At 44.2% G+C, this 15,313-nt stretch overlaps 1 protein-coding gene across 1 annotated transcript; it reads right to left on the reverse strand.

The window, feature by feature from the left end:
* Positions 1-6,158: 6,158 nt before the first annotated feature.
* KCNE4 (potassium voltage-gated channel subfamily E regulatory subunit 4) lies at positions 6,159-9,248 on the reverse strand. The gene is made up of 2 exons (XM_042878369.1): positions 9,074-9,248; positions 6,159-8,677 (listed from the first exon to the last, which is right to left on the reverse strand). Exon 2 carries the CDS (start codon positions 8,649-8,651, stop codon positions 8,160-8,162), a length of 492 nt encoding a protein of 163 aa, XP_042734303.1. The 5' UTR covers positions 8,652-8,677; positions 9,074-9,248; the 3' UTR covers positions 6,159-8,159.
* Between the last annotated feature and the right edge of the window lie 6,065 nt (positions 9,249-15,313).

The following is a 15,313-nucleotide window of genomic DNA, read 5'->3' on the forward strand; positions in this document are numbered from 1 at the left end:
GCACAGTGTTGTTTTCATTGTCGTGCTGGCTGCTTGAAACCCAGTCTTTCCCTAAGGCTTTATTGCACAGTCATTTTTATGGACCAGGGTTTAAATGGAACAGTTTGGCCTTCCAATGTAACAATAGCTTACGTGCAAGGCTCCTTAAAACCACGGGTCCCAGGAGGAGAACATGAGGATGTCTACACGAATGCATTGGCCCTGGCCTGAAACAGCGGAGCAGATTTGTGTAAGACCAAAGAGAGGAGTTAATCATTTTCCAGGCAGTGTTTCAAATTGGATCACTAGGGATATCTGCGAGGATTCCAAAAGAAATGCTCCTGACTGCCATTAATGTACTCCCAGTGACATATGACACACACACACACAGACCAGCAGCTAGCTTGGAAAAAAATCAGTTTGTGTGCAAAGGTGCACTTAGAGTAAAACGCATCACCAGTGACCCATTAATTCCCAGGACAAATAATGACTCCCACTGCCATTCCTCCTGTGCCAGGCAAAGGGGCACAGAGCTGGATGCGGGGCATGTGTGCAGCCCAGCCTCCATCCCTGAAAGCGCCAAGGGGCCGCGCTCTGTTTCCATAACACTTTTTACATGCTTACTTTATGGGTCTCTCGATGACAATCTAAATCCTGCCTGTTCTTCAATAAGCCATTAATCTTCCAGATAGAGTTCAGGGAAGTTACTGTGTAGCAATAAAGTGCGTGTTTCCAGAGCCCAGAGGGAACAACAAAAAAAGTGAAAGGGAGTGACACTGCTTTTAAAAGAACTTCCTGGCTTGTGGGGTCTAAGGGGCATGCGGGGTTATCTGGCCCAAATCCTACCTGGAGCCTGCCCCTTCCTTCCCTCACTGAGCCCTGATGCTGCTGTGCAGGTAGCATTCATGAGAACAAAGTCAATCAAATGCAACTTCTTTGTCTTTGAACCATTTCCTTGCAGTGTGCTGAGGGTGCCAATCTCACAGAGGCAGTGGTGCAAAGCCCCCCAGTGCCCCACGCCCCTTGGCTGGTCCTGTCCTGGGTTTGCATTTCAACTGGTGGCCCACAGTGGGCATTCAACAGTCAACGGCAACAACGGCACAGTCCTCAGCAGAATGATGGGGAAAGCTCGCTGTCTATCTAGACTTAGACAAAGACACAAGACATGTGGTACTTTTACTCCAAATTCCTGGGTCTGTGGTCCTTCGTTGGCACACGTGTATCTCACAAATATTCCTGTACAAGACACTCCTAATCCCCAGTGTTTAATCTGCCCATTCCATATGAATATCACATTCCTTTTTTTACTAATGGTTCTTCACAAAACAAACCATGTGTCACGGGACAGCTTTGGAAAAAATTATTTTCCTTACCAGATGAAATCCTGTGATATTTTGAAAGTCCTTCTTGAGTCTTAATAAAATAGTAATGCATAATGAGGTACACAAACATCAACCAAACACTGAACGTAGCCCCTGCAGCTCACCTGAAGTAGCAAACCTTGAGCAGCAAAATTGAAGGCAATGTTTTCACGTTCTACTGCAGCATAATGACTACTGCTGACACCGAGCTCTGTCAGCAGCCATTTCCATCTCACCAGTGATGAATCCCACCAGCAGTTAAGTTGCACGGTCCTTTTCATCTGCTCTTTCATTCTTGTCAGTTTTTTAGAGCTTAGTGAACATAAGACAAAAAATTTACATGAGAATCTCTCTGAGGTGCACATGTTGGCCAAGGAGCAGCTAATTAGATGTGACTGAAGTTAATTCTGTTTAACACTCATCAGCTAGACACCATGAGAGGGAACATGACAAAGCCTTTAGTGCAGGAGCAGTTCCTCAGTATGGGTAGGTGCCATCACTGCATCACCCATGGGCTTCACCATCATCTCTTAGATAACTCACCCATTTAACCAAAGTCAACAGCAGCATAAAGGTCATTATCCTTTGGTTCAAAATACTATGCAGCTGCAAAAATTAACACACACACAGAGGATATGTGCACAGCCCCAGACCCCACAGTGCTCTTCTGCAGCGCTGCATGTGGAAAACCACTTCTGAAGAAGTGTTGCAGTGGTTCTTGGGCTTTCAGCAGCCACAGATCTGCTCCCTGCTGTCGGAGTGTCAGGAGTGCCCCCTGCTTCCCTGTGCAGCAGGAGCACACTGACTGAAAGCAACTGGTGACACTGGATGCCCTGCTGCTGCTATTAGCTTGGAAACAGCAGTGAGGCATTTTGTAGCAGGAAGGAAAAGGATGAGGAGATGCTCCTCTAAGGCCAGTGGGGACTGGCTTCAACTGAACGGTAATGTATCTGCTGCTCCAAAGCTCCATATCTCATTAAAAATAGTGGCAGCAGTCTGCTCCTCTCTGCTCCTCCCTTCCCTTTTACAGGAAGCTTGGCTTCACCACATCTCCATATTCTGGAGAGAGGGAAGGCTGTATCCATCCTGGGAGGCACACAGTTTACATTTCTTCCTGCAGAGAAGGAAAGGTTGGTCCTCTGTTATTCTCTAGGACACAATTCACAATTCCTTGCAAACACTGCACCTCTCACATCCTCCTGCCTGCTCTCACATTATCACTGCTGGGATGAGACACAGCTGTCTAGGGAAGGCTGGGCTGGGGACCGGCTCTGCACTGGGAGGTAAGAAGCAGGATGGAGGCACTTGCTGGGCACCAGAGCTCACACCAGAGGAAGCGGTTTGTGCTCTGGGGTTCCTTCTCCAAACACAAAGAGTAACATTTTGTCAGAGCTCAGCACCCTGACGTTTGCAACACAGTTATTCTCACATCCACCACAGGCAGTCAAGATGGACTATTGTTAAAAGTTTATAAAGGAGAATCTCAGCCAAAACGAGTAATTTTCCAGAGTACCAGAGTGAACCTGGAGCAGGGGAGGGACTGAGGCACCTCGGGGCTGCTGCTGAGCCGGAAGAGCTGGAGGGATGAGCTGTGCTCTTCCAGACAGCCACAGATGTTAGCAAGTGTCATCTGTTGCTTGTGGTTACTTTGGCATCTAATAACATCAAGGAGGGTAAAAAAGTTCATTGTTCCTAGGTGGGTAGATTTCTTTATTTATGCTGTATCTTCCACTTGAAAATTGCAAGCATTTCGTGTCTGTCAAGGGCACATCATATTCTCACAGCTATGAGTGTAAGCAGCAGCATCTGATAAACCAGTGAAGCACGAGACAATTAAACAGATCACCCAGGAAGAGAGATAGAAACACAGATTGGTGTACATCATTCAACAGTTTTTATTATCCTTAGTCACTTATTGCGACAGCAAAAAGCCTCAGTCTACCCTGACATCATATAAACTCAAACTCTGCCCAAGGCTAAACTAAACCAAAAAAACTCTGGCCCTCATTGATCTTGTATAATTTTCCATTTTTACCCTTGTTGAAATGGATACGGAAGTGTTAATGCAATAAGACAAAGGCTCATCTTGCAGCTATTTTTGGCTGCATGCAGAAGGAACTGTAGAGAGGTGTGATAATTGAAAGAATATGAAAGTAAAACACCAAATGCACAGAGGCAAATATGGTCAGTGCATAAAATAGCAATAGCTTAAAAAATTGTATTAATTTTCTGTGTCTCTCAAATTGAAAAACTATATGCTAAATCTGAAATAACCATGAACTCAGAGAAATATGAAACAGTAAGATTATAACCCAAGCACAGTAAGTCCACAGCCACAGGAGAACTTTGGCACAATGTATTTGTTGTGATCAAGCAGTGTCCTTCACCCCACTCACCACTGCTTATCTACCATATGGTGGGGCTTCTTCGTCCTTTCTTTGCAAGGTTTTGAAATCCTGAGATGAGAATTTAAGGTGGGTGATTTCATCTTCTCCTGAATGAGATGAATGCTTTAAAAGAGATATTCATGTTTGGGGACTCGTCTGCTCCCTATCCTTGAGTTATGCACCTATCCTTGTCCAACACCAGTCACTGAGGACTAAGAAGTGGCAGTAATGGCTGACCTATTTCCTTCCTTTGTACCCCTTACAGACTCAATTTGATTATTGGGGTGGGTGTGGGGATATGTATGAAAAAATTAGACAGATCCAGGGGAACCCACTGTGAGAAGGCCAAACTGGGGAGAGAGGTTTTGTGTTGAGTTGAAGCACATAGTTCTCCTGGCCTTACTATCACTACTACCACTATCTGGGAAAGTGAAGTCCTTCATCTTTCTTAGCCTTCCCTCCCTGGCTAGCTCTTTTCCTGGACCGGAGTGTGCAGTCCTGGGAGATTTCTTCATTTCCACTTCAATTATTCAGCAGGTTAAAGCTATTGAATGAGTAACTCACCTGCATGCAATCCACTGGAAGAGTTTTGAGACTGTGAATCAGCCAGGTGCTACCACAAACCCCAGACTGACAATCTTGAGAGCTGGTGTTTATATTTCCAGCAGGTCCTGGAGCTATGCATACCACATGTGGCCAACATTTCCTATCTATCAAAGGAGAGATGCGTTAGTAATTCCAACAAATGTATGAGGTAGAACATTGCCGGGAGGAGGGAGCCCAATTGCTGTGTTCTTTCGAGACAGCGCATTTGTAAAAATAAATCTCCACTCAGTTCAATTACAATCAATTATCACTATCTTCAAAACCAGATCTGTTAGCTGTGAATCTGATTTAACTTACTGAAGCACACTGGAAACCTCTACCATTCTGGGAGAAAAAGGAGGTTATCTCTACCTTCTCCTCTGTAGCAGTCAAAAGGATTATGAACCATGCTTAATGGAAGCAGTTTTCCTCCCTCCATCCATAGCTTTTCAAGGCTAGCAATATCTCTTCTGGTTTGGAAAAACTACTGCTTGTATTCCTGGGATAGCAGCCTGTCTTCAAGGCATCATGGCAGCCTGACCTGGTGGGTGGCAATCCTGTTCGCAACAAGTGGTTGGAACGAGATAATCTTTAAGGTCCTTTCCAACCCAAGCCAATCTATGATCATTGTTTCAGTTGCACACACAACTAGCTTTTAAAGCCAAAATATGTTTTAGCTGCTCTTTTTTCACCCCTTGTACTATTAAAATACTAATTTGGACAAAGAGAACTGCTCTAGTAAATGAAGGTGTGCCAGACTATCATGCGTACCCTCTGAGCCCCACAGACCAAGAGAGCTCCACAGCTGTCCACAAGAAGGTGGTCACAATTTCGTGCTTATCAGCTCACTTTAGAGCCCAAAGCACAGCATTTCCCTTTATAGCAGCTCAGTTTAACACAAGAGACTGCTGGAATAAGATAGCTTTTTGATCCGCAAAGCAGAGCTGTAACTTACATCTTGTTCTGTTTTTCCTTCTTATCGCCAGCGTTGTCAGGAGTCTCTTGATTCATTATTGTGGCAATGGAAACACTGAGGCAGCACCACGGGTGCGTGTGGAAGATGCAGCATTACTGACCCGCTCTTCCAGGACACTGCGGGTGTCCCAGGAGATTACACTGCTGCTTACATAGCTGCTGGGCAGCTCTGGGTCCACAGAACAGGCCCCAGAGTAATTTAAGCGGGAGGGAGTGGAGAGAACAGAGCACAGGGGAACAGGTTTTGTGGGAAAGCAAACAGACATAACCTTACACAACCTGATTTTTGAAGCAATCTAGAATAACCCACATGCAAGTAGGTCTCAGCCAGTGCCCGTGACCCCATACATACCGTCACAGCTTGAAGGAGCTGCGGAAGTGCAAAGTTGCCTCTGAACACTTCCTCCCTTCGGTGGGAGCCAGAACCCTGCAGCCTCCCGTCCCTGCTGCTGGAAATGACAGCACAGCAACGAGACCCGGGGTCACACACAGCCTGTAACAAAGCCAGCTACGTACCATGGCCAAGCGCTGGAAATCCAGTGGGAACCTGTGTCAGATACTTGCACTAACCTCAACCCTAACCCACGCGATTTGCTGCAGCACACACTTAAAACTAAATCCCACAACACAGACTGGTGGCAGAGAAAAAAACTCTCACAGCAACTTGTCCCTGGAGGAGGACTTGGCGGCAGCAGGAGCACGGTGCGGGCCCAGCACACAGCCCTGGTGCAAATGGCTGGCGGTGCTGCAGCTCTGCTGGACACATGGGTCCTCCCAGAGGAGCTGAGGAAAAGCTCCTGTAGACACTGTGCTCGGTCCCACTCCTTGAAATCTATTCGAGATAGTGAACAAACACGGAAACATTTCCAGGAAATGTGTTTCTTTATTTAAATAAAAATGAGTGCCAGTAGAAACAATAAACTTTAAATACGTGAGACAATTATATACAACTCAACGTCAGGAATTATATACATCAGGTTTTTACAGATACAAATACATTTATAATGAAGTAGAAGGACGAAGGAGGAAGCAATGGAAAATGTGACAACTCACGCATGTCAGTCTCGTTTGGAAAGTTTCAGGATTCAAGTGATTCCAGGCAAAATGCCAAACTGAATTTGGCTTCTTTCAAACTTAAAACAACCCCTTTTGGAGTAAATCTACCAAAAAGCTTTATATGGTCTGATCCAAAGTTCACTGAAGTCAATGGAAAAACTCCTGCTGCCTTCAGACTGAACTGGAGCAGGACCCCTTGGAGCACAACGCAGTTGTTGTTCTGCTGCCTGGGACACCTCTGGGCTGCAGCACCTCCGCTCCAGCCCTGCATGCTGCTCTGCTCCAGACAACAGCAGCCTCCCCAGCCTGGCTCCTTCCCGCTGTTCTGCACTCCTATTTTTCAAGCTGTCCCTCAAACTCTAATGCCGGTGGACATATCGCAGAGCTATTTTAACACGGGAAATATGTGGAGATGTTTTACAAGCATTTTGCTGTGCAACGCTGAAGTCTCAGGCTCTCTAGCCCTCATGCTTCAGAACTATTCTAACCATTGTAATAAGTTACTATAAAATATAAGGTATGATTGAAATAATCATACATTGCCACAACATCAACATTACTCCTTTTAACAGTGCAATGATTTAGCAACTAAGTTCATGAGCATTTGAAAAACCACAGTACTATTAAATTAGAGGGGGGCTGTTCATGGTGGTTTTAAAAACTAGTTACTAATGCCTAATGCATGTGTTACATGCGAGCTGGAAAAAAAATAAAGACGTAATGCAACGTTTATCTACGCTGGTTTAAATAGAGCAGAAAAGCTGGATTATGTAGTGATGTAAATGGATTCAGTTTTACTGACCTCAAATGGAGAATGTGACTCCAGCAGAGAAGCACAACTTCTTGTGCCTGTTACCTGAAGTCAGTAGGGCTCTGCTGGTGACTTCAGCGAGGCCAGGATCTCACCTTTGCTACGTGAAATTCATTCTAAGTTCCACCCATTTTCAAGGGGCGTAACAGAGCAGCATTTGTTCAAGCCTTCCTAGATCTTGCACCTTGTAACAAAGATTTTTCAGGTGCTTTGTTAACTTACGGATCTTTGGTTTTAGTGATCAAATATACATGTCATTGAAGAATACAAAAGCAAAACTCAAGACCACTTTTCCTACTGTTAGTTCAGCCAAAGGCTGGATTGCAGCAGCAGTTGGCATACCTGACCCAGCCAGCACAGGTACAACTTCAGCAAAGACAAATGTAGCAATATGGATCTGAACCCATCTGTACAAACCTTCTGGAAATATAGGGCCTCCCCTTGCTTTTTGTTTCCATCTTTCACTCTCTCTGTGCCTAAGGTCAGTCTCCAGCCATGCTGCAATCTCCCTCCAACACCATCATCCACAAAGGTTTGGCCTTTGAGGTCTCACTGAGCAAATCTGCTGATGGCTGTAGTTTGTTATAAGAAAAACACAGTGGAAGTACTTCTAGTCTATCACAGCTTTGTGTGAATGAGCATCACCCATCAGCTTTAACAGCCAGGTTCTTGTGCTATCTGCAGGATCCTGCAACATGCAGAGACATGCCAGTAGTAGTTACCTCATTAGAATATATATATATATATATATATTCTCTTTGCTCTTAGCTCTTATGGTGAGAAATTAAAATGGTAAAAATAAAATGAAGCATCCCAATTATGTGCAAGTTGGGTGTTGGAGCTTGGTACCACCGCTTCCTTGTGCTGCCAGTTCTCAGGAATATCGTGGGCCCCAGGGCACAGTTGCTGGTGGAAAGTTCACAGGCAAGCAGGAAGGTAGAACCACAAGTCGTCAGTGGGAGCTCCGCTCGTGCTCTGGCTGCACCCAGGGGAGCCCGGCAGGTGCTAGGAGTTCTTGTGGATGTTCTCCACAGAGCCCTCGCTGCTCTCGTTGAGGAGTTTTTCTGACACTTCCCCCAGCTCAGCATCCAGCACCTCCTCCTGGATGGTGAAGTGCACATCTGGGGAGGAGGATTCTGAGCTGACGCTGCTGCCTTCCATCGAGCAGATGGCACAGGACAGGGAGGGCACCATGCTCTCCTGCAGCATGTTCAGCATCATGGGGATCTGGACAGACTTCAGCCCTGATATGGTTGGTAGAGGCTTCACAGCTTCTCCCCATTCTCTCTCCTCATCTTTGTAGAGCAGAAGCAAATTGGATGTCTTCTCTTTCCTTTTTGATTTCATGTAGCCAAGCATGATCCCTATCAGGAAGATCCCATAGAAAGACATGACGATCAGGATGTAAAAATACTCATTGCTGTTATTCTTCTCCGTGCTGCGGGACTCAGTGTTCAGCATGGCTTGGGTGATGTTTGCATGGTCCATCTTCAGCATGGAAACAGTACGACCACAGCTAAAGCCTGGGGAAGAATTGATGTGGAAACAAAGATTAAACCTCATATCAAAGATTTAAAGAAACATCTAAAGGGATATATCCCCAAGCTATTCTTTATTACTTGTAATTGGAGGCTCACAGGACACATCTGATTGAAGCTCGCTGTCTGCCATGCCTCTGCAGTAATATTGTAGCTGAATGTACTGTTACCCAGATACAGAGAACATTAGAGGAAATGATACTTAATACTAAATCACGGTGAGTGATATTCTGAAGTACAGAACCCCCAAGGCACATAAATAAAGAAAGAAAACTACACAGAAAAAATGCTGCTAGACACTTAAACTTAGATTTGTGCTATTTGACCACATTTCCAAAAAGGGGAAAAGCTTCTAAGGAAAAAAATTAAAAAGCAACTTACGTCGGTATGCAAATAATTCTTCCCTGTGCAAAGCTCAAGAGACCTTTCCTCTCCCAAACGCCGGGTGCTCTGAAAACTTTCCTCTGCTGCAGTTGGAATAAATAGCCCTCAAGAAATGTTTCATCACGTGTTTTAGAGGCACAGTTTATAATAGTTTTGTGTTGGAGTCAAAGATGAACTTGAAGGATTGCAGTTCAACCCACTGAACTCTTAACAGCTGTGAAAAGAAAAAGATTTGGGAACTCAGATTTTACTCTTTCCTCCCCAGCTCAGCAGTGGTTCCTTCACCTCTGGATCTGCTCCCTTTCACTGCCACCCCAATGGTTACATTTGAACTGCTACCCTGGGAGCTGCTCTGCAGCGTGACAAAGCAGCAAGCCATTATCCTGTGCTTGTCATCTAATATGGAAAATATGCATTTGGGTTTTATAGTGGGTTCTGTTAATTATGTGCTGCTACACAAACAGTATTCTCTGAAGGGATGGGGGAGGAATTGCTCAGAGAGGTTGTGGATGCCCCGTCCCTGGAGGTGTTCAAGGCCAGATTGGACGAGGCCCTGGGCAGCCTGGTCTAGCATTAAATGGGGAGGTTGGTGGCCCTGCATGTGGCAGATGGGTTGGAGATTCGTGATCCTTGAGGTCCCTTCCAACCCTGGCCATTCTGTGATTCTGTGATAATATTTTTTTTTGCCCAGAACTGGTGACAAAGCCTCACAAAGTGTGTACAGATCAAAGTGGAGACTGAGCTCCTGTCCTGATAGCACAAGATGCAGGGCTGTGGAGAACTGGGATCTGGGTCAGGGATGAATTTTGGATGGAGGGCTGCCAGTGCTGTCACACTTCAGGCATCAAGCAGCAACGATGGGACTTTGGTTCCTGCCAAGATCGATGGAAAGATGCAGCCTCCTCCAGAGGGCAACTTGGAGCTCAGGTTGGCACTTCCCTTCTCCCTGCATGCAAAGCTGTACGTTTTGCATGCTATTTGTGCTTGTACTGACCAGCACCACTGAGTTAACACGGACTGCAGTGCGATGGAGGCTAACCCCTCTGGGCAGAGGGCTCTGAGTCACACACACACTGTGGGCGCTGCAGCTGGTGCTGGGCTGAGCGGGACGCCCTGCACTCCCCAGAGTATGAGGATGTGCTGAGTTCCCAGTCATGGGCTCAGTGGCACAGGAGGCTCTGAGACCCCCTACAACACGTAAGCAGCAGTATAGGCCATGGGAAGAAGGAGGCCCTGCTTGCACCTTGGGGATTTCACTTCCTTATCCCTTGCCATCCCCATTCTTCACACACAAAACCCAATTAGTCTGGCCCCACATATGTGATGTGAATGTCACCCCTTCTGCAAAGCTTCAAGGATGTTTATGTAACAGGACACTCCACTTCCAGAAAACAGTTGACTGGCCCTGGACTTTCCCAATGGTAGGTCTGGTTTGTTGGGCTGTTCTGTTTTGTTTTTTTTTTTCTTTACCATGCAGTCACTCATGGATTCTTTGCATAGATGGCAACTTTTTTTTTTCAAAACTGTCCTCACGGCCCCTCTGAGGTAAAGGCAGATAGGATTAAGCTCTCTTCACATGCAGGAAAAGGCAAGAAAGAGAGTTAAGCAACACTTAAATGAAGTTAAGAGTTCAAGAGAAGGCAGAACTCTGTTGAAACCAGCGTTTTCCATTGTTTCTCTGTACTTCACAAAGAAATGAAAAAAAAAATTACATTAGCCAGATTCCCTTCTCTGCCCCCTAAAATACAGGATCCACCCTTTACAGTGTTGGCTTTATCTCCCTGCACATTCCCATGTGATAGCTCAGGAGCTGTTGATGTTGGACTAATGTCTGCTGGGATTTCATCTGACAAAGTCTGTCTGCAGCACCAGCTTGCCAAGTCTGGATTCTTCCCCCCTGTTTCCAACAAATTACTGAACAGGCAGCAAGAACATACAAACTGGTAGGCTGAGGCTCAACCCAAAGCAAGTCTCTGGACTTTCTGGCTAACTTTGGGAATTTTTATTTCACATCTTTCTCAGCTCCATGAGACAGATACTTTCCCAAATAACATGATGGCCATTTACTCCCTTATTCAGCTCCAGAAATTTGGAATTTGAAGAATTAAAGACAACACATCAGACTTTACCAACAGCCTATTACACAAGACATTCACAAAATAGTAAGAAAACACCCAGAACAGATGGGACAATGAAATTTCTTTCAGTACTAGGAGAAACACCTTTTCTTTGCCTATAACAGCCCTGCAGGCCACCTCTGAAGCTACTTCACACTGAGAACAAGAGGGCCTAGAGCCTGTTTCAATGCCGGTGTTACTTAGAACCCATCACTCACCTGAATGTGAGTAGCAGTATGACTTGCCAGGGCACCAACACGCAGCAGGACAACTCGCTCTTCTGTATGTCCCATGTTTGCTCCAAGGCTGCAGATTCTTCATGCAGGTGAAGCCCTACACAAGAAGAAACGTACCACTCAACAGCAGTACTTGTCAGGTACATCTACACATCTATGCAGTCTCCTGAAGTCCAGCAGAAATATTTAATTGCTTAATTATGCATAGTTATTACTAAGAACTCTTTGCAACTATATTTACTTTGGCTAGCTGATAACAACAGTTATCCATCTGTTAGCCCAAGATACTGAAAAGCATTTCAGTTCTAAAAAGACCTAGAAGGAATCCACCAGCTTTCTTATATAGACAGAGAGGAGGGATAGGAAGACACTGGGGTATAAGCATCTGAAAAACATGTCACTTGTATACTGGTGCTCTGTCAGCTTTCTCAATCTGTATTCTTCAGAAAATACATTTCTTTAAAAAGTAAAAGGAAAAAAAAAAAAGAGAGAGACCTAAAGTTGAAGATGGAGGCCTTTTAACTCAGCATTTCTAAATGACTTTTGTTGCAAATTAAGTTACAAATTGCACAGTGTAAAACTATTGATCATGGGAAATTAAACTTGCTTAATTTGAAGTAATTTATTGTTGTTTGAATTTACTATCTATGTCCTGTTGGAGGTTTTCCCTCCTCCTTTTAGATCAAATTTACTTTTTCCAAAGCTCACAGGATTTCCCCCAAAATTTCTTTCAGATCTCTTATGCTTTCAGCAGTTGCTTCTCATGCATTCCTCCTCACCATTTTTGCATCACTCCCCACCCAAGCTATAACATTCAAGAATAAGCCCCGTGGCCTTTGCTCCCACCTTCCAGATTTACCCTTTGGAAACCATTTGGACTAATAAAGCAGAGAAGCAGTTGGGCACTCCAGTAATGAAAAGGTCACAACATTGTTGCCAATGCCAGATCATTTTTCTCAAGGTCTCTGGCTCCTAGAGAGTCTTCTGTGGTAGCAAACTCCGTCACCAAAGGACACAGAAGTTGAAGCTTAAGGCATCCCATGGGGGAGGAATTCTTCACAACATGGCTTAAGGGACAGCATAATGTGAATCTTTTCTCCAAATAAAAATTTGAGGATGGACAGAAAGTGGAACAAAGACAGAACCCATTATCAAGACAACTTGAAATGTCCTTAGAGACTCAGATGACTTTCTGCAGGCTACCATGGAAAATAGAAGCCTAACCCTTCATTACGGTCATAATCATGGTCTGATGCTGCATTTATCTTGCTTTTTCCACTTACTGAGTTAATAAGACTGAAGATACAAGATACAACCATTAGAGAGCTAGTTCCTATGGGAAGCAGAGCCCATTTCGTAGGTCAAAGGTATGACTCTAAAGAGATTTTGAGCATGTACAATCTTGGAAATAATCATCTGAAGTTCAACAGCATGGAAAGAAAATAGGAAAGGGAAAAGGGGAAGGACAGATGGACTGTTCTTTTCCTCCCGCATTTTGACTTTTATCTGAAGTAATGGCATGGCATCTGCTTCTTTCAAGTTCCATGAAACTCAGACTGAATTTTCAGTGAAGCTTATGAGTGTTTTGGAATAAAAGAACTAGTTCAAAAACAGCTAGTTGTGTTCTCTTTCTGAGAGAAAGACACAGCAGCCTGACACAAGCCATGTGTGTCCTCGGTAACAAGCTTCCACGCCTCAGTTCACTCACTTGCAAAATGGATTCAATGATACATACAAATTATATGCGTTGTGAGGGTACAGCACTGTAATGCATTTGCTGATCACTACCTGAGAAGGTAATATCTGTTGTGTGTAAGCATGGCAGCATTACCACACAGCTGGCCTGGCATCTTACACTTCTTACACAGCGCTAGGTTCAGTGTCATCCTCCATCACTCTTCCTCGTTTCTCATGTTACAGAAATAGATGACACTTTGATATACTTCATGCAAGTAATTTATAGAGGAAGGAGGCAATTTCTTAGTGTAATCAGCAATGCGCTGAGTTACCAGCGGGATTCCAAATGGAAACTTAAGGCTGAGTAACCTGGGTCTGTTCAGCCTGGGGAAAAGATGATTGAGAGGGCATCCAATTAACGTTTATAAATGTCTGAAGGGAGATGGGAGGCAAATGTATGAAGCCATGCTTTTCTAGGCGGTGTGCAGAGATAGGACAAGGAGAAATGGCCTAAAACTTGTACATAGAAAGTTCCATATTAACATGCAGAGGAATTTCACACAGTAAGAGTGACAGAGACTGGAACAGGCAGCCCAGAGGGGTGGTGGAGTCTACTCCTCTGGAGATACTCAAGATCCATCTGGATGCCTACTTTTGCATCCTGCTGTAGGGCACCTGCTATAACAGGTGGGCTGGATTCGAATTCTTCAGGTCCCTTCCAACCCCTGCAATTCTGTGATACTGTGAAACAATTCTACAGAGATGTTAACTGTGGAAAATTTAATAAAATGCTGCAGTTCTGCCTTGGTACCTTACAATCTTCAATGGTAGCAACATGCAAGCATAAGTCCAGATGCACAATTCAGCCTTCTCACCAACTTCAGTGTTTAGTTTGCTTAATTCAAGTTTTACTTACAATTCATAGCAGACTCACATACCATGAAACGTCAAGTTTTGCAGGCATTCCCTGCACCCAGAGCAGCAGCAACTCTCATTTTTTATCAATAACAGCAAATACAGCTTCTAAGAAGAACCTCTCAGCCAGTGTTGCAGCTTGCCCTAGTGCTTGCAACCCTTGCATGGCAGGGGATAACCCAAACATGACATCTGAATTTTTGCAATTGCCCTCCAAGCACACAACAGAGACCTCTAAGGTAAACTGGCTTCTGATCCTGAAAGATCACAAGCAACAGAAAAACCTCAATGCTGTCTGGAATAACAGCTTACACTAAGGTTAGCATTTACTACAAGGCATCAGTTGTAGAAGCTGCACAGTTTGGAGACAGACATTTTTCAACCCATAGACTTAACTCAGCTATGAGTAACTGCAAACAGAGTGAAGATGGATAACTCTTCATGATAGCAATAATAAGAAATTATATAGGAATTTTCAATGGCTGATGCAAGAATCTGAGTCAGTCATCATATTCTCAGTTCTCTTTGTTGTAGCTTACATATTTTGCAAAATATTTGCAAATATTTTATCAGTATATATTTCTAAATGATGAAAGAAATACACATCACCTGCTACCTTACATTTTCCCTTTGATGCAGCCCAGAAGAAGTAGGTTTGTATGACTTCAAAATATATTTCTGAACACCATGAAGAACAGAAGCTTTCTTTGTCCAGAGTCTCAAATACCAGATTCAATTGCACTGTAAGTGATCAGCTGTGTTTGGGATTTTAAAGTTAGCAGCCTACCAAATTTTGGACACCATTAAAAATAACTCAAACTCCTCTACATTTGATAAACAGCTGTTTGAAGGAATTCACTGACAATAAGAATACATTCACCCTCCCTCTGAACTGCCCCTGACTCTGGCTGGCTCAAAACTAGCACCTTTATTTACACTGGAGCCTTTGAAAAAAATCAAATTGTAAATGAACAAATATCTAGAGGTTGTTGTTTTGCTGTTGTTTTAAGTTCTTTTCAGGTAGCATGAAGATCTTTTCTCAATTCCAAAATTTCTTTTGCTCATTTCAAGATTCTCCATGAGAAGTTCAGCATGTCCCATTAGTCGAGAAGCATAGGAAATAAAGGGGGAAGAAGCACTGAAAACATTCAAGTGCTTGGGTTGAGCTGTCACCTGACTGCAGACAGACCAGAAATTAAAGGATCTTGGGAAGAGCTGAGATGCTTGCACAGTGTAGAGGGAAAGTTTTCAGAGACACTGACAAACATGCAGCCATCCAGCTGAAACTCATG

The sequence above is a fragment of the Lagopus leucura genome, unplaced genomic scaffold (genome assembly GCF_019238085.1).
Source record: "Lagopus leucura isolate 7727_CA_CO unplaced genomic scaffold, USGS_WTPT01 Super-Scaffold_100021, whole genome shotgun sequence".
Taxonomy (NCBI): domain Eukaryota; kingdom Metazoa; phylum Chordata; class Aves; order Galliformes; family Phasianidae; genus Lagopus; species Lagopus leucura.